Consider the following 19,887-nt stretch of genomic DNA (forward strand, 5'->3'; position numbering starts at 1 on the left):
TCCCATTGGGTTTGCCACAGCAGATCATCTTTTTCCATCTCTTCCTGTCCTCTTCATCTTGCTCTGGTTGTGCTGTTCCAGTTAAGGTTTGAAATAGGAAAGGCTTAAGATTAGCACCATCTAGTGGTGAAATTCAACATTTCTTCACTTGCGCAACAGCCTGTCTCTGGGAAATGATGTCATAAAGCTGTGCTCCAGAGAGTGAAAACAAACGGAGAGCAGGTGTCTGTCGCACTTCCTTATGGTTTGAATGTTCAGTTTGGCTTTGAAGGCATTGGCGGTAGGTAGAAATGTTTAAAGATGTTTATTTAATGTTAATGTTAAGAAGTTATTTAATGAGGCATTTTAAGGTAAAAAGTTCTAGCAGCTTACCGCTGTTATTGGAGTTTTCACTGCGTTATAAAAGTACTTGTGAGTGTCCCTTTTTCAGACTTTCTTACCAGCTTTGCCCGAGTATGCGCAGATAATGTTTGCCATTCAAGTGAATGTTATTTCTTCTTTAAATATTTGTAAGGAATAAGCAATTCTATGGCGTTATTTCAGTGCCACTATTCTGAGCGCACGTAAAAGATTGCAAGTGCAAGTGTTGCATTTTGAGGAGAAATTTATTTTGAGCGTACAAAAGCTGAATTTGAGTGAACAAAATTCATTGCTGCGTGCAAAAAATGTATTTCAGTGTTTGCGCTTATCCATATACACACACACAATAGCACCTCTCTAAGCTCCAGTTTTTTCATTTGCGCTTGCTCGCAGTAATGTGTTGCGAGCACTCAACTCTCTGTACACCGTTATAAAAGTGTGCCCACAAAACCAACCAATCACAGACTTGGTTTCAAAAAATTCTGATTGGCTCTTACGGTCTCCAATCAGCTCGCTAGCTGCTGCATTCCGGAAACAGTCGAAATGTAGCTAAATCTATAAACTCAATTAAACCCCAATTTGCGGATAATATCTTTAATTATTTTATTTTAAAATTGGGGTTTAATTGAGTTTAGTTGATTTAGCTACATTTCGGACTGTTTCCGGAATGCAGCAGCTAGCGAGCTGATTGGAGACCGTAAGAGCCAATCAGAATTTTTGAAACCAAGTCTGTGATTGGTTGGTTTTGTGGCACACTTATAACGGTGTACAGAGAGTTGAGCGCCGCAGCGAGAATGTTGTGAGCTTAGCAACACATTGCGAAAGCAAGCTTAAAATGAAAAAACTGAGCGAGAGGGGGGTGCTATTGTGTGTGTGTATATGGATAAGTGCAAACACTGAAATACATTTTTTGCACGCAGCAATGAATTTTGTTCACTCAAATTCAGCTTTTGTACGCCAAAATAAATTTCTTCAAATGCAACACTTGCACTTGCAATCTTTTTTTACGTGCGCTCAATATTTTTTTACGTGTGCTCAGAATAGTGGCACTGAAATAACGCCATACAATTCTGCCATTAAGTTTATTGTGTGAATTTGTACTTAAGAATTTCTCACATTATTATATTTACAATTTATTTGTAGTTTTTCCCTATTACAACTGGATTCAATAAAGAAAGCAAACTGGAAACTCTTGTCTGCGTGGTCACTGGAAGGGAGTTTATCTGACTGTCGACTCAGGCTGGACACTGGTATACCCATCACCTGCTTGTCCTCTCTAACCACATCCATAAACCTTCACTTAGGCCTTCCTCTTCCCTGGCAGCTCTATCCTTAGCATCCTTCTCCCAATACACCCAGCATCTCTCCTCTGCACATGTCCAAACCAGCACAATCTCACCTCTCTGACTTTGTCTCCCAACTGTCCAGCTTGAGCTGACCCTCTAATGTCCTCATTTCTAATCCTGTCCGTCGTCATCGTCATGCCCAATGCAAATCTTAGAATCAACTATTGCATATTCTGCCAATACAGTCAAAGTAAAAAGTATGTGAACCCCTAGGAATTCTCTATACTTATGTCTAACTCCCGTATAAAACATGGTCGCATCTTCATGTCAGTCACAATAATGAACAAACACAGTCTTCTATAACTAAAGATACGCAGATTTTCAGAGAATTTTTGACCATATTGAATACATCATTCAAACTGTGAAAGTGAAGGCTGGAAAAAGTAAGTGAAGTCTAAGCTAATGACTTTTTCAAAAGCTCATCGCAGTCCGAATTTAGCACACATGGAGTCCATTTAATGAAATGAGTTTGATCGATAAAAAACACTATAAAGTTTGAGTTTGAGCTTTTGACAAGTATCATTGTAGCGGTGCCACATAGTTAGTGTTTAAATGTCAGTTCTGTGTGTGTCTCGTTTCATTGTCCCATTGACTGTGTGTATGTGTATCAGTTAATGATGTCCCCGTAAAGGAGGACGGATGATGGGAGGAGTTCACAACCGCTAATCTGGAAAGCACCTGTGTATCAAATCAATAAATTACTGCCGTCACGGACTATTTAAGGAGAAGAAGAGAACTAGCACGAGAGAGAGAGAGAGAGAGAGAAAAAGAGGAAGAGGAGAACCAATTTCGCATTCACAACTACAACTTGCTTGCCGATTCATTTCATTGCGCTTTGATCCAGTTTGTTTTTCATTCATCCGGACTGCCTTTCAACCTGCTTGCTGCTGAAGACCCCGGGGTCGAATCATCATTCGCCACACGCCGAGGAATCACGGTGAGGTTGTTCCAAACGCCGGGAAATACAAACACTACAATTGCCGCTAATCAGTATCCGTATTCAGGACATTTATTCACGTTCGACTCAAGTTCACTTATCATTCTGTTTGCTAGTCATTTGTCGTTTGTGTGGTGTGTGTTATATGTTACGCGGACAAGGGAGGGGATTTGTATATATATATATATTTTCGGTTTTGCTTTGGGATTGTTGGGGTGGAGGAATATTTGGGTGTGCATTTGTCTTGTGGCGTGTCTTGTCTCATTTAATACATTTATTCCTGTTTAATTTTACATTCTGCCTACTGTGTCTTTGCATTTCAAACCGTCGATTGTGGGGAAAGTTTATCTGTGTAGGAGTACGGCTTGACAGGAAAGGCTTCTCAGTAAATTATCCAGGCCACAGGTCTTGGAGGTGTAGCTGCCGGCTGGGAATAAGGGGTCGGCCTTTACATCATATCCAGATGGGAATCATGCCTCGCACAAAAGAGCTGTCTGAAAAGCTACGATCGAGAATTGTTCATCTACATAAGGCTGGAAAGGGTTACAAAGTCATCTCAAAGATTTTAGATATTCATCAATCTATCTGTTAGACAAGTTGTCTATAAATGGAGACAATTTGGTATTGTGGCTACTCTGCCTAGAAGTGGGCTCCCTGCCAAGATGACTCCAAGAGCACAATGCAAAGTCAGCAATGAGGTAAGGAAGAACCCTAGAGTGACAGCAAAGGACTTGAAGAAGTCATCAGAACTGGCTAACATCTCTGTTCATGAGTCAACTATACGCAAAACATTGAACAAGAAAGGAGTCCATGGCAGGACACCAAGAAGGAAGCCATTGCTATCAAAAAAGAACATTGCTGAGCGCCTGAAGTTTGCGAAAGAGCACTTGGACACTCCACAACGGTACTGGGAAAATGTTTTGTGGACTGATGAAACCAAAATTGAACTACGATTTGGGAGGAACCACCAGAATTTGATTTGGCATAAAAAGGGCACTGCGTATCAACATCAAAACATCATCCCTACAGTAAAGTATGGTGGAGGGAACATCAGGATTTGGGCCTGTTTTGCTGCATCAGGGCCTGGATAGCTTGCCATCATTGAGAGGAAAATGAATTCACGAGTTTATCAACAAATTCTCCAGGATAATGTGAGGGTGTCTGTCCGTCAACTTAAGCTCAGAAGATGATGGGTGATGCAACAGGACAATGGCACCAAACATCGCAGCAAATCCACAGCACAATGGCTTCAGAAGAACAAACTGAGCCTTTTGGAGTGGCTCAGTCAGAGCCTAGGGGGGTATTTTCCGTACGTCGCTTAAATCATCCGAGATCAGATGCCTCATCTTGGATACGTTAATGCCAGTGAAACTCATCCAGGATAAGTTGGTTTTTCAAATGCAGCAGTGTAATAGATTAGTTTAGCTGGATCTAATCATCCGAGATGAATGCGTGCGCCCGCGCTGATTGAAAAGCCCAAATATATCGAGTCTAGAAAACATGATCAGCAAGTCTTTGATAGGCTGTAACAAAATGATGAAAGAACGGGCGCATTTTTTTCCACACAAGCTGTGTGTGTGTGTGTTACTCGAAGGATTTCAAAATTTAATATGCACAAGGGGTAACACTGCAAAAGCAGCCCAAACAAATTAAACGCGTGTGCATTGTACATACTAAGAGCAGAGTTTCATTTCCTATGTGTCAGATTAATTATTATTTAATATGTCATACAGTAATTCCAGATCAAACGTGAGCACAAGGAGAACATGGGAACAGGTTTAAGTGAAGTACAAGAATATACTTCAAACTGGTAAATATTGGTATAACTATTTAAAGAACTGTTGACATAAAGAATCATATATAATAGAAAAAACATTAATTTTAAAGCTAATAAGATGGCAGACAAGCAAAAAAACAGGAGGAGGTCCACGTGGTCCAGACCTAACCCGTGCAGAAGAGTTGGCTCTCCAGCAAAATGCCCATCGCCCTGTTTCTGGGGGCATTCCAGGGGGAAGCTCCTCCTCAGCACCAGTGGCAGGATGCAGTGGTCACTTCATTTCAGGTAAAGGATGGTCATTGCATATATTTGTCCTCAATGTGTGCTATAGGTAGGGTCCATATAGCCCTCTTTTTTGTTGGGTCAGTTGCAGTGAATGTCATATCCCTAGAACTTGTGTCTGACCAACGAGATATTGATGAAGGTCAAAGATTTGATGAAGACACTGTGTCTGATTATTCATCAGGAGGAGACGTACATTTCCCAAATAATGTTTGATCAAACTCCACTCTGATCAGTCCCATGTGCCCCAATCACATTTGGAAATCCTGGGTAACAAGAATGTTAGGCTGATTGTGAGCTTCTTTATGGAACTGTGGGTGTTTTTGCCCGTGTACCTGCAATGGCATGAAACGCCTCTTTTGACTGCACACGCAGGTGTCCAGGAAACACTATGAAAGCCCGAAGGAAATATTTCGGAGCCAAACAGACTTCACAAATTGCTTGGCAAACTGCACTTTTAGATAGATTTTCCGCATTGCCTACAGTATATAAAAAAAAGTGCCGCTTGCGAAAAACCTCAAAGCAATGCATACCGTCTGTGTGGTTGTGAGAGCTCAACTTCGCCCAGTTTGACTTTGAATAGAAGGTGCTAATAAATCTTTGAAGTACAATATTCGCCCTCGGCTAAAGCGGTATCTTTCAAAAAGAATTTCCTCCGGGAGCAATAAAGGATCTTGCCGATCGTGCAAAACCCGCTCTATATGAAATTCTCTTCTTATAATTTGCGCACCGATAGCAATTGGTCACTCATTCATGAACGGCGAAGCCATGACTGAATGAATTCCATGCACGGACACTGATTAAGTGTGGGAGCTAATCCTCGTTTACACAGAACAAACCTGCTCCGAGAAGGTTTGAGGATTTGGATCTGCTGCTTTGACAACACATCCAGCAAGAGTTTCAAAAAACCGACAGATCCAGGATCAGGCCAAATCGTTAACAATTACATCCGGCTAAACGAGTAATCCACGTACGAAAAATACCCACCAGATCTCAATCCTATTGTGACGCTGTGGAATGACTTGAAGAGAGAGAGCCATACTCAGAAGACAACCAAAGAATATGGAAGAGTTAAGGCAGTTCTGCAGGGAAGAATAGGCTCAAATTCTCCCCACACGATGTGCAGGTCTGATCTGCAGTTACAGGAAGCGCCTGGTTGAGGTCATTGCTGCCAGAGGAGGGTCAACCAGTTATTAAATCCCAAGGTTCACTTACTTTTTTCATAACCACTGTGAATGTTGAATGTGTTTGTAAAATAAAGACATGAAAGAGGAGAATTTTTTGTGTGTCTGTGGTGTTATGGGTCCACAGTTCGTTGAGCAAAGGCCATTTTTTTAAAATAAATAATCGACGTACTCGCGGCGACTTAGTGAGGGGGCGTAGTAGTCGTAGCAAGCCGCGGGGCGATCTGCGGTGTGGGCGTTTCTCACCTAGTGCACAGGTGAGGGACTGCCCACATCCGTGATTGTTCCCGTGGCTAATGTGCTGCAGCTGCTATGGCCCCTCGCAATATAAAAAGAAGCGCAAGTCGGTTGGGAGGAGGAGAAAAGAAAGAGCAAAGAAGAAAGGAAACGAAAAGGACGGAGGTTTACAGGGAGTGAAAGAGCGAGCAAGTCGGTGAGAGAGAGAGAGAGAGACAGAGACACGCGGAGTGTGTGGGCGAGTGAACGAGCGCTCGTGGGCAGCTGCGAGGAAGCTGGGTGTTAGGCCGACACCCAGGAGCTGGAGTTGTAATCACTCCCGCTGAGCAATAGGTAGCGGGAGTGACCAGGGAAAGGCGACTGGCCGCAGAAGACCGGAAAGGCAGCGGGAGTTGCGAGGCTTGGAGTAGCAGTCCTTGGTGTGGGCGTCCTAGAGACCAAGGAGTCCAAGTCTCAGGTCTGTGATGAGTGCCAGACCGAAGCCAGGATCGTGAGGTCTCCAGACCTGTGTTAGTGAATGGAAAAGGGCAGCTACAGAGAGCGTCTCGCCTGCTGCAAAGCCTAGTCGGGAGAAGCAGGTGAGACGCCAGCATAATAGCAGCATCGAGCTTGGCATTGTCGTTTGTTTTAAAAACTGCCTCCTGTTGAACGTTTTAACCTCGTTTTGAATGATTGTGTTTTTTTTTTTCTATTGTTTTTAACCTACACGTTTTTTTTTCTTATGGATTATTTATTGAACTTTGAAAGACTGCACTTTATGAACATTTTGTTTTTGATGACTCTTTTAATAAAAGCACTTTGCACATTTATACCCTCCCCTTGCTCAATTGTTTATTGCCTCAACTGTCTAGCTCATCGGTGACATTACCGACGGTGTTGGGTTCAAGGGCCTCCAAACAGTGATGGGAGCGAGGAGCCGAACCCGCATCGTCACATTGTCATTGGCTTAAGCTCATTGTGTATATCAGTGCCTGTGACTTCGATGAAGATCAGATCACTTTTTATGAGCAATTCATGCAGTAAACCAGATAATTCCAAAGGGTTCACATACTTTTTGCTTTGACTGTAACTATTATTAATTTTATTTTAATCTGTACATCATCAATTTAACAGTAACGTGTAAACATTGAACACACCATGTAAATATAAAGATGCAATGGGAACAAATAAGCTACTACATTCCCGTCGTGTTCCTGGCAATGCATTTAATTTTATGATTTTTTTTTTTTTATTTCCGCCATCAGTATCATAATTAAATGTAGTTAAATGCAGTTTTACCTATAGCAATTTATTGCAACAAATATTATATGATACTAACACTTTTTCTATGTTTTTAGGTGACTATAACAATTTTTACTTTGCACGTAATCCAGGTAATGCATATGTAATCGTGAAAGTATTCCACCACCATTTTTGAAAATATTTTAATATAAAGTTTGATTATAAATAGAGACAAATGATTGCCTAGCGAGATTATCAGTTAGTTGTGATGAGAAACAATGAGATATGATATTTGGGAATATACTGTGAACATACTGCACAACTGGAAGTGGTTCTGATGACCTTTTCCTCGATCTCAGTATACGAGAACATTGAGGGGAGCCCACTCATGATTTACATTTTTTTGAGGCAAGTATTCACTTGAGACTGATACTACCTCTTGATTTATGCTTTCTTGGACTGTTTTCTTTCTCCTTGATAATTATATCCTGTTTTCTGTCAGTTGGAATTGGTGCATTCCAAGTGTCCAACACCTTTTCACTCTCTGTGATGTGGTCTGGATTGTGGTCTCTGTGTCTCTTGGCTTCTTACAGAATCCCATGATCAGTAGTTGCTAGTTAGTTCCTTATGACTTTCTTTCATTCCATTATGTGCTTCTGCCACTGCTACTGTTGTTTTGTTCCTGGTATTTGTAAATTGTTGGTTTGTTTCCGTTTTGGGAGCAGGAAGGTTTCTCCCTGTAGTGAGTCACCATATTGTCTTCTTTGGTTGTTGCTTTATCATATTTTTACAGTTCGCCATATCCTAATTCTAGATGTTGTTAGATGCTTTGACCAGAAGTTAGGTACATCTGGATTGGATGTCTTCCAGTTAGCGGGAGTTTTGAATTTATTTTTGACCTCGTCTGCTTTTACCTCCGTTCATGACATTTCTTGTAATTGGGTTTTTTCCATTTATAGTTTAGTTATTCGTGTTCTTTCTTTGTTGTTACTTATGAGAATTTTCATCAATGCTTTCCCAGCATTCCTCAGTTTCTTTTTTGTCAGGTGATATAGTTACTTTCAGGTCCACTACAGAACTTTTTTTGCATTAATCCCTTAATAGTCTGTTCTGCACCCATTCATTTTGTTGCCATTTGTACCTTCTTAACTTTTGTGCTTCAGCAACAATGCTTTGAAGTTAATGTTTGCCATTGTGATAAGAAGGTCTTCATATTGTGATGTGCGAGTTCCTGTCTTGCACCCCAAAACATGAGGCTGAGTCTCAATACTTTAGCTAAACCAGATTTATTCAGCTTGAAACAGGAACAGCACGGTTATTTATTGTAACGGTATCTACCGCTCTCCTATACACAGACACAGGGTCGTAGCCAAGTTATACTGTTACCTGTATTTATAATAGGGTAACATAAGGGTAGTCTGTCAGTTCTGCGATCCAAATTCAAAGAGTTAGGTACCAAGCTGAGGAGCAGAACTGACAAGGTAGTCTTCTCTGAAGTTCTGCCTGTGCCACGCGCCAGTCCAGGTAAGATTGAGGAGATTAGAAGGCTTAACGCGTGGCTCAAATCTTGGTGCAGGGTAGAAGGGTATAGGTTTATGGGGCATTGGGACTCCTTTTGGAACAGATGGGACCTGTTCCGCCGTGACGGGTTACATCTGAACCGGAGGGGCACCAATGTATTGGGGAGGCGTATGTGTAGGCTAGTCGAGGATTGTTTAAACTAGGGAATGGGGGGGCAGGGAGTTTAGGACAGGCCAGATTTAGATCTATACATGGAAGAACAAACAATGGTGTAGAAATAAAAATGCATAGTAATGTAAATTTTAAGCAAACACGTAAAGATAGAAGGATTAACACATTAAAAATAGCTTGCCTTAATGCTAGAAGTATCAAAAATAAGGTAAGTGAGTTGGAGTTGTATGTAGCAGAGCACAATTATGATATTATAGCAATAACGGAAACCTGGCTAAATAACAAAGATGGGGATGAGTGTAACATAGAGGGATACACATTTTTTAGGAAGGATAGACAGAACAGAAAAGGAGGTGGGGTTGCGGTTTATGCCAAACAGGAATTAAATGTAAGTCATCTTCAGTTGGATGATGAGCCCCATCTTAGTGAGGACATGTGGCTTCGCCTGGAAAATATTAGGGAAAAGGTCTCATTTTAGGAGTGTGTTATAGACCACCCAATTCAGACAGTAATTTCAACACACATCTTTTAGTAATATCAAAAGGCAAGTTTACAGGGGATATTATAGTCATGGGGACTTTAATTATCCAAATATTAACTGGGATAACCTTACAGATGGAGGAGCACAAGAGCAGGAGTTTTAGAAGTAATCGCGACTGTTTTTAACACAGCATGTTAAAGCACCAACAAGGGGTGAAGCCTATCTGGATTTAGTATTCTGTAATAATCAGGATAGAATTGAGGGTGTAGAGGTGATTGAACCACTAGGGTCAAGTGACCATAATGTAATACAATTCTCAGTATTTTGTAAGAGTACAGATGCAAAGACTAAAATTGTTAAGTTGAACTTTAGTAGGGCTAATTTTGAGCAGATGCGACAAAGTCTAAGTAGGATAGACTGGGATAAGCTTTTAAATGTGGAGACAGTCGAGGAGCAGTGGAACAGGTTTAAAATGTTTTACATGTAATGCAGGACAGATACATACCTAAATTTGGAAGTAATAGGAAACTAAAAAATCTCCACGATGGATTAATAAAGATTTAAAAAGAAGTTGCAAAGGAAAAACTGCTGTATAAGGCATATAAGACTAATGACTGCAAAGAGAACCGTAGCGTATGAGAAATGAGGGCAACCATTAAGAAGGATATCAGAGAGGCTAAAAGACAGTTGGAGAGGAATATAGCAGATAAGGCGAAAGAAGACCCCAAGAGATTCTTTCAGTATTTTAGTAGTAAAAGAACAGTTAAGGAGGAGGTCAAGTTCATCAGGAATAGTAAAGGGAATTAAAAGATACAGACAATGAAATAGCAGATGCCCTAAACTTACATTTTTCTGAGGTGTTTACAAGTGAGCAAGTGGATAACCTGCCAGAGGTAAACACAACTACTAAGGAGGTACTGAGGGATTTGGAAATTGTAGAGGGAGAAGTGCTGCTCAGATTAAATAAGATGAAATCAAACAAATCACCAGGCCCAGATAATATTTATCCTCGTGTTCTTAAGGAGGCTAGTGAGTACATATATAAACCCTTGACACATATTTTTAGGAAGTCACTGTGCACTGGAGAGATTCCAAAGGACTGGAAAATGGCAAATATCATCCCATTATATAAAAAGGGTGACAGGGCAGATCCAAGCAACTATAGGCCAGTAAGCTTAACAAGCATCACAGGAAAATTAATGGAAGGAATTATTAAGGATAAGATTGAGCAACACATGACAAGGACAGGAGTTATTCTGAACAGTCAGCATGGGTTCAGAAGGGGGAGGTCGTGTTTTACTAACATGTTGGAATTCTATGAGGAGGCAACAAAAGGATACGATCAAAGTGGAGCTTATGATATTATTTATCTGGACTTTCAGAAAGCATTTGATAAGGTGCCACATGAGAGGTTGGGCATCAAGTTAAAAGAAGTGGGAATTCAGGGTGATGTTTTTAGATGGGTGCAGAATTGGCTCAGACACAGGAAGCAGAGGGTGATGGTGCGAGGAACCTCATCAGAACTGGCGATGTTAAGAGTGGTGTTCCACAGGGGTCAGTGCTAGGGCCGCTGCTATTTTTAATATATATAAATGATTTAGATAGGAATATAAGTAACAAGCTGGTTAAGTTTGCAGATGATACCAAGATAGGTGGATTAGCAGATAATTTGGAATCCGTTATATCATTACAGAAGGACTTGGATAGCATACAGGCTTGGGCAGATTTGTGGCAGATGAAATTTAATGTCAGTAAATGTAAAGTATTACACATAGGAAGTAAAAATATTAGGTTTGAATACACAATGGGCGGTCGGAAAATCGAGAGTACACCTTATGAGAAGGATTTAGGAGTCATAGTGGACTCCAAGCTATCAACTTCCAAACAGTGTTCAGAAGCCATTAAGAAGGCTAACAGAATGTTAGGTTATATAGCACGATCTGTGGAGTACAAGTCCAAGGAGGTTATGCTCAACCTTTATAATGCACTGGTGAGGCCTCATCTTGAGTACTGTGTGCAGTTTTGGTCTCCAGGCTACAAAAAGGACATAGCAGCACTAGAAAAGGTCCAGAGAAGAGCGACTAGGCTGATTCCAGGGCTACAGGGGTTGAATTATGAGGAAAGATTAAAAGAGCTGGGCCTTTACAGTTTAAGCAAAAGAAGATTAAGAGGTGACATGATTGAAGTGTTTAAAATTATGAAGGGAATTAGTACAGTGGATCGAGACTTGTATTTTAAAATGAGCTCATCAAGAACACGGGGACACAGTTGGAAACTTGTTAAGGGTAAATTTCGCACAAACATTAGGAAGTTTTTCTTTACACAAAGAACGATAGACACTTGGAATAAGTTACCAAGTAGTGTGGTAGACAGTAAGACGTTAGGGACTTTCAAAACTCGACTTGATGTTTTCTTGGAGGAAGCAAGTGGATAGGACTGGCGAGCTTTGTTGGGCTGAATGGCCTGTTCTCATCTAGATTGTTCTAATTCTAATTCTAATTCTAATGTTCCTTGCGTCACCCATTGATGTCAGGCACCTATATCGTGACCGCGGTGGGATCGGATTTGCTTTTGAGATGAGCCACTTCAGCACTGGGAGCCTGCAGTTGCCCTGGCAACTGATAGGCTTCCTACAGATGCAGCAATTGCACTTTGGGACGTTCTTCAGTGTGTCGTCCTGTTAGGGAAAGTCCCAAAAGAGTAGAAACAATATGTTTATATGGAATACTGAAATTTCAACAATTGGAATTTTGCTTGAACGTTTCTTGATCTCAGCCCTTCCACAGAGCCATTAATTAGTGTGTTCTGTTGTGGTGTGACCAGCCACACCGTCCATTTGGACTGTCACACGCATTGACATCTTCTCTTTATATCAAGATGTTTCAAAGTTGCTATCACTATCACCTGCCCTAGTGGTGAGGCAGAGGGTTGAACATCTTTTGAATGGCGGAGATGTTCAGCCACTATGATTTATTTTTTTTGATAATTTTCATGCTAAGAATGTAGTTTTGCCATGAAAGAACTCATGAAGACTTGAATAGTTAGGTGGGTGTCTTTTGACTCCTTCCATGTCTAATTTACTCCTTGCGGCTTTTGTCAGGGGACTAATTTCTCAACAATGGTTTAGTTTGCTAACTTCTCAAGACAGGAATGAACTTCACTCTTGAGTCCCAAAAGACTCTTGTTTTTCCGGAGTGATTTTCCTAGAGTGAATTCTAGTGTGTCTCTGAAGATCACCGTCATCATAGAATTTTCTGCCACATTCCAAACAGCAACATGGCTTCTCTCCAATGTGAATTCTAGTGTGACTCTGAAGATTCGCCCTGTTACGGAAATGTTTGCCACATTCCGAACATGAAAACGGCTTCTCTCCTGTGTGAATTCTAGTGTGGGTCTGAAGAGTACTCCGGTCAGAGAAATGTTTGCCACAGTCCAAACAAGAAAACGGCTTCTCTCCTGTGTGAATTCTTTTGTGTCTCCAAAGACCACTCCTATAATGGAATTGTTTGCCACATTCAGAACAGAAATATGGCTTCTCTCCTGTGTGAATTGTAGTGTGATTCTGAAGAGCCCCCCTTTCACGGAATTGCTTCCCACATTCAGAACAGCAATATGGCTTCTTCTCTCCTGTGTGAATTCTTGTGTGGGTCCAAAGGCCACTCCTGTAATAGAATCGTTTGTCACATTTAGAACAGCAATATGGTTTCTCTACTGTGTGAATTGTAGTGTAGTCCTGCATATCCTCCTTTTCATGGCATTTTGTGCTACATTCAGACTCTCCTGTGTGAACTGCAGTGTGATTCTGAAGATCCTTCCTTTCATTGAACTGCTTGCCACACACTGAACAGCAATATGGCTTCTCTCCCATGTGAATTCTTTTGTGTGTCCAAAGGCCACTCCTGTATGAGAATTGTTTGCCACATTCCAAACAGCAATATGGCTTCTCTCCACTGTGAATTATTTTGTGGCTCTGAAGATGACTGCTATAACGGAATCGTTTGTCACATTGAGAACAGCAATATGGTTTCTCACCCGTGTGAATTGTAGCATGTTTCTGAAGAGTCCTCCTTTCACGGAATTGTTTGCCACACTGTGGACAGCAATATGGCAGATTCTCCCCTGTGTGAATTTTTTTATGGGTCCAGAGGCCACTCCTGTAGCAGAATCGTTTGCCACATTCAGAACAGCAATATGGCTTCTCTCCTGTGTGAACTGTAGTGTGGTTCTGCAGATCTCTCCTTTCACGGAATCGTTTGCCACATTCAGAACAGCAATATGGCTTCTCTCCTGTGTGAAATCTCATGTGGCTCTGAAGATGACTTCTGTAGGAAAATTGCTTTCCACATTCAGAACAGCAGTGGGGTTTGTTTCCTGTATGAAGTTTAAAAAGGGAAAAATATTTTCAACTCACTGTCCTATTCTTGACATTAAATAACATTGGTTAAACTTATGAACAATCTTTCATACACATAAACGATCATAAGACTCAAGTTGCACATGGAAAGTCTCTGAACTTGATAATTTTGACTTCTCTGTTACAACTACACATCACATGAGAACAATCACTAGATACGTAAAGTTTAAATTGTAAAATAGACAATTTAAATCTTTCATTACAAGACCTATGCTCTAAATTCTTAGTTTCACCCACTACTTTTTACTTTTACCTTCAGCAAAGGTCATTCCTCAAAGGCAGCAGCATCTCTTTGTCCTCTTCTATCCCATTGCATCCCTTTCTACTTCCATGTTTAAAATCTATGCCAGTAGAGATGGGATTCAGTTTTGAACACAGTCAAACATTCTTCCAAAAATCTCAATTCTCATTTTGTCCAATATAAAAAATATATAAAAAGTATACGACTCCAAAGAAAAGGCACTAAAGGTGCTTAGCCTGGCCTTATTTTCAATTTATGTTCACATAAATTTCCCTATTTTTCTTCTGTTAATACATTTTGGTCCTACCCTCCCATCACATCTTTACTATTTGGTCCTCAGTTTTCCCCATCTCTCTTTTATTTGCTCTGCATGTTACTATTTCATGCTCATCACACCTTCATGTACTGCTGGATTTTTCTTCAGACTCTTTCTCTTCTTTTAGTAAGCCCTACAGCTGTCAAGATCCTTCTGGCAACTTGCATGTTCAACACGAGCCTGGAGGAATTTGTTTTATAAATGAATTCTCTTAGAACTTTCAGCTGCTTGCATTACAATTTCCTCTCCATCCACTATTACCCCTCTTGAAAAAATTATTTGAGCTCATTTAGAACTATTTATTTTACTTTAATCAAGGTATAAGCGCTGGAAGACTTTTCCTGTCTTGTTGGCATTTGTAATTTTCTTATTTTTCTTTAAAACTTATAAAAACAACTTTGTACTCTCCATTATAAAATGATGCACGTGTATGGTCAGAACTTATTTATGTTTTTCAAATTTAGTTTGTACAGTAAACCCTCATTTATCGTGGTTAGTCCGTTCCAGACTCTACCGCGATAAATGAATTTCCACAAAGTAGGATTCTTTATTTATAAATCTAATAGTTTCGCAGTTAGAGTATAGAAAACCTGTTCACGACCTTCTAAATACATTTTTTAACATTATTAGAGCCCTCTAGACATGAAATAACACCCTTTAGTCAAAAGTTTAAACTGTGCTCCATGACAAGACAGAGATGGCAGTTCTTTCTCACAATTAAAAGAATTAAAACATATCTTCCTCTTCAAAGGAGTGCCGTCAGGAGCAGAGAATGTCAGACAGAGAGAGAAAATTAAACAATCAAAAATCATTAGGGCTGTTGGGCTTTTAAGTGGAAGCACCGCTGCAAGGAAGGGATCAATGTGAAGGTAGTCTTTCAGCATTTTTTAGAGGAGTGTCCATATCTTCTAAGCAAACAGCCCCTCTGCTCACACCCCCTCCGTCAGGCAGAGAGAGTGAGAGAGACAGAGAAAAGCAAACAATCAAAAATCAATACAGGCTGTTAGAGCTTTTAAGTGTGCGAAGCACCGCGAGGGAAGCATATCGTATATCATTGAGGAGTTTTATTTAAAACGTAATACATGCTCTAATTGGGTAGCTTCTCAGCCATCTGCCAATAGCGTCCCTTGTATGAAATGAACTGGGCAAACAAACTGAAGAAACATGTACCATAAATTAAAAGACCCATTGTCCGCAGAAATCTGCAAACCAGTGAAAAATCCGTGATATATATTTAGTTATGCTTACATTTAAAATCCGTGATGGAGTGAAGCTGCGAAAGTCGAAGCGCAATACAGTAATCCTTCGCTATATCGCGCTTCGACTTTCGTGGCTTCACTTTATCGCGGCTGACACGTTTTTAGTTCATTTCAGTCACATCGGGAAAATTTCTTGCTAACATTACAGTGAAGATCTCTTTCTTCATCTTAACAGCTTCCCTTACTGCTGTTGTCCTCCAAAGACTGGCATCTTGATAGGCACCAATGAGCATCTGGCCAGAGCTCTTAGCGGTGGTCTCTAATGCTGAGGTTTTGAATGTGGTCTTTTCAGACCCTGTGCTCCTGATGCCTGCCAAGATGCAGTAGAAGCTCATGTGGAGACATACTCAATCTGAACAGAAGCTTTCACTATCTGTGTGGGTCATCCATCTGAGCCGTGCTCAGCCATAAGTAGTAATCAGTTGACAGCTCACTACCTCTCTTAAACCAAATGATGAGAACAAGTGGCCCTCAGAGTAGATGAAGAAACCACAGTCAATCAATGACCATTGGCCCAAGGAGTTCTGGTAAATTCATGATAAACCTTGTGATCAAATATGGTATTTGGTGAAGAGAAACATCCACCAGCAAGGAAATCCAATAACAATTCATCACTTGGGCTCAAATCATTTCTTTCAATCACATTCCTCCATATAGCGTTATCTTTCTCTACATGACTGTTGAAGTACCTTAGTAGGTCTACACAGTTTTTAGATGGTACTCTGAAACCAAAGTCTCTAAAGAGACCACATACTGAGAAAAGTTGTTGGGTACACGCATACAAATATATTGAAAGTTCTCCAATATGCAATGTGAAAAATTGCTGAGCTGACTTTCTAATCTTTAGGAAGAAACTCAAAGTGAAGGCACTCAAGTTCAGGTCTTCTGAGTACCCACACAATCATTTAAAATGTCTTCGGTGAGGTAACTTCAGAGTTAAAATGAGATCACCCTTGACTGGAAAATTTCAATTCTAGTGCCAATGCTGTCTGTACAGCAGAGACGTAGGTAGCATTCTGTGCATGTCTGGTATTAATTGATCCATCCCACTCTTGTTCTTAAAAAAAATTGTCACTGCACTCAACACTCATCCTTCACTTTGTGATCCTGAATGGTGACTCCACATGTTAGAACATTAGAATAATCTAGACAAGAACAGGCCATTCAGCTCAACAAAGCTCGGCAGTCCTCACCACTTAATTCTTCTAAATAAACATCAAGTCGAGTTTTAAAAGTCCCTAACGTCTTACTGTCTACTAAACTACTCGGTCGCTTATTCCAAATGTCTATCATTCTTTTTGTAAAGAAAAATTTACTAATGTTTGTGCAAACTTTACCCTTAAGAAGTTTCCAACTGTTTCCCGGTGTTCTTAATGAACTCATTTTAAAATAACAGTCTCGATCCACTGGACTAATTCCCTTCATAATTTTAAACACTTCAGTCATGTCACCTCTTAATCTTCTTTGGCTTAAACTGTAAAGGCTCAGCTCTTTTAATCTTTCCTCATAACTCATCCCCTGTAGCCCTGGAATCAGCCTAGTTGCTCTTCTCTGGACCTTTTCTAGTGCTGCTATGTCCTTTTTGATAACCTGGAGACCAAAACTGCACCCGGTACTCAAGATGAGGCCTCACCAATGGGTTATAAAGCTTGAGCAGAGCCTCCTGTGACTTGTACTCCACACATCAAGGTGCTATATAACCTGACATTGTTAGCCTTCTTAATGGCTTCTGAACACTGTCGAGAAGTTGATAGCTTCGAATCCACTATGAGTTCTAAATCCTTCTCATAAGGTGTACTCTTGATTTTCAGACCGCCCATTGTGTATTCAAACCTAACATTTTTACTTCTTATGTGTAATACTTCACATTTACTAACATTAAATGTCATCTGCCACCATTCTGCCCAAGCCTTGAAGACTCCACATGTCTTTGCTTGATGGTCTACATGGGCCACTTGGCCATCACGTGCTCACCAATGATCACCACTTCCAGGCCTGGTTCCAAGATTGAGGCCCACTTTTCCCGTTCTTGGTGAGGATGTCTTTAAAAGAACTGAGACTATCGTGAGGTCCATTCATGGTTTGTTCCGAGTCTGATAACCTACTCTTAGCTGATTTTCAATGGGAAAACCATTCTAAAATAGGTATGTACGAGGTGTGGCAGAAAAGTAATGAGACTGATTTTTTATTTACCAAAGTTTTTATTTTTTTCAAACATTAATGTTATCCCCTTCAAAGTAGTTCCCTTGGGCAGCTACACACCGGTGGAGACGTTGTTCCCACTGTTGGTAGCAGCGCTGGAAGTCTTCAACCGGTATGGTCTTCAGCATGTCCGTTACACTCGTTTGGATGTTTTCTAAAGTCCCGAAATGACGTCCTTTGAGGACATTTTTCAGTTTAGGAAAAAGGAAAAAGTCACACGGACTGAGGTCGGGTGAATAAGGGGGCTGGGGAACCACAGGAATGTGTTTTTTCGATTGTCCTTCTGCTCAATTGTGAGGTTTTTCGGCACCATTTTGGCACAGACCTTTCGCACGTGCAAATGTTCAGTCAAAATTTGATGAACGGTAAATCTGTTCAAATTTAATTGTTCACTCAACATTCTTAATGTTAAACGACGGTCTGATCTCACAAGAGTGTTCACACGTTCGATGTTTTCATTGGTTTTCGAAGTTGAAGGCCTCCCTGAAAAACTTGAGCTCGGGATAAAGAATGTTCCCCATAGGCCTGTTTTAACTTTTCAAACGTCACACTTTCCGATTCTCCAAGCTTAACACAAAATTTAATGGCACAACGTTGCTCCAAATTCCGCTGTTCCATTTTGCGTGACGCACAACCAAAAACACATCTTCGCTAATAGCAGTCACAAAAATCACGTAGTTAACGGAAGGAGTTGAAACTCGCACTGAGCTATGGGAGGGTACTGATACACGTGCTCTATCAAGGACAACAGCGCAGCGTTGCCAGATCTCTTGCAGTGTTGCCAGTCTCATTACTTTTTTGCCACACCTCGTATGTTTAATTGATTTCACATTAGAATGTCACTGACATACGTGTAACTTGATTTTCAAATATCAAGAATTGTGATGTTAATCAGCTTGAAAATCATGAAGAGTTTCAGCTCTTCCTGCCTATCAGTGAAGTTCTCTGCTTTTGTTTTTCTTCTGAATCTGCCCATTAGTGAGGAAATGCAGTGTATTGTGAAATAGCACAAGAACAACAAGCGCACACACTGCGCAGGGGTAAGTCCAACGAGGAATGGGCCAAAAAACAAAACTGTATAATACCACAGTGTTAAAAATTCTAAAACCTGGTTATTAGAGAAACCTTTGTAATTGCATTTGCACAGCTGAAACCTGATATTCTGTTCACTTGGGGTTGAAGGTCCTAGCAACTCTTTTAGGGCGGATGTTGACTTTTGTCGACATAAGGGGTAGAGGATGGCTATCAGGGGCAGAGGGCAAAAGAAAGCTGTAAATGTTGATAAAACTCACCGTTACGTTATAGGTAGACCCTCTTTGCTCAGAGGACTGCTAGACTTAATGACTTGATGTTAAAACCCTGCATGTGCATAAGTAGCGTAGAGTAAGCAACGTCTAGAATGGCATCGACATCAGGCGAGAGAGCGAAGCAAATGCACAAAGCAAAATACTCTGTGCATATTATTGCTGAATTGGACTCTGACTTATCCAGCTCCAACTTTGATACAAGTGATCTGGAGATCGAAAACGAAAGTCAGATGCCTGCATTAGCTGACCAGTCGCTATTTGATTATAGTGATGGACATGCTCATCCAGCTGACATGCCAACGAAAACTTTAGCCCTGGGAGGGCTACACAGACATCGATCTGTGAGAGACAAGCTGGTAACTGGACTTCACCAAATGACGCGGCCTGCTGGTGGACACTCGACTACTTCAAGCCGTCTTTTACCAGAAAGTGCCTTTCAGCTTATGAGTGATGGGGCAAACAGGTATGTAATAAATATGTGAATATGCCTACTGTAGGGGCTCCTGGAACATAAAACAGAGTAACATATGGCATAAATAAGTATTTTATGTTGATTTATGTGTGATACCATTGCTTTGTGTGCTTTTTAGAACATTGAAATTTTTGGAAAAATATTCAGCCCTGGGACAAA

At 40.7% G+C, this 19,887-nt stretch overlaps 1 protein-coding gene across 1 annotated transcript in view; it reads right to left on the reverse strand.

Moving 5' to 3' along the window:
• Positions 1-11,960: 11,960 nt before the first annotated feature.
• LOC120534444 (gastrula zinc finger protein XlCGF26.1-like) overlaps positions 11,961-19,887 on the reverse strand; it is a 36,619-nt gene continuing 28,692 nt past the window's right edge. The window contains exon 3 of the mRNA XM_039762018.1: positions 11,961-13,888. Within this exon, the coding sequence (XP_039617952.1) occupies positions 12,675-13,888 (1,214 nt within the window). The 3' untranslated portion in view covers positions 11,961-12,674. The remainder of the gene's footprint in view (positions 13,889-19,887) is intronic.

The sequence above is a fragment of the Polypterus senegalus genome, chromosome 8, assembly GCF_016835505.1.
Source record: "Polypterus senegalus isolate Bchr_013 chromosome 8, ASM1683550v1, whole genome shotgun sequence".
Taxonomy (NCBI): Eukaryota; Metazoa; Chordata; class Cladistia; order Polypteriformes; family Polypteridae; genus Polypterus; species Polypterus senegalus.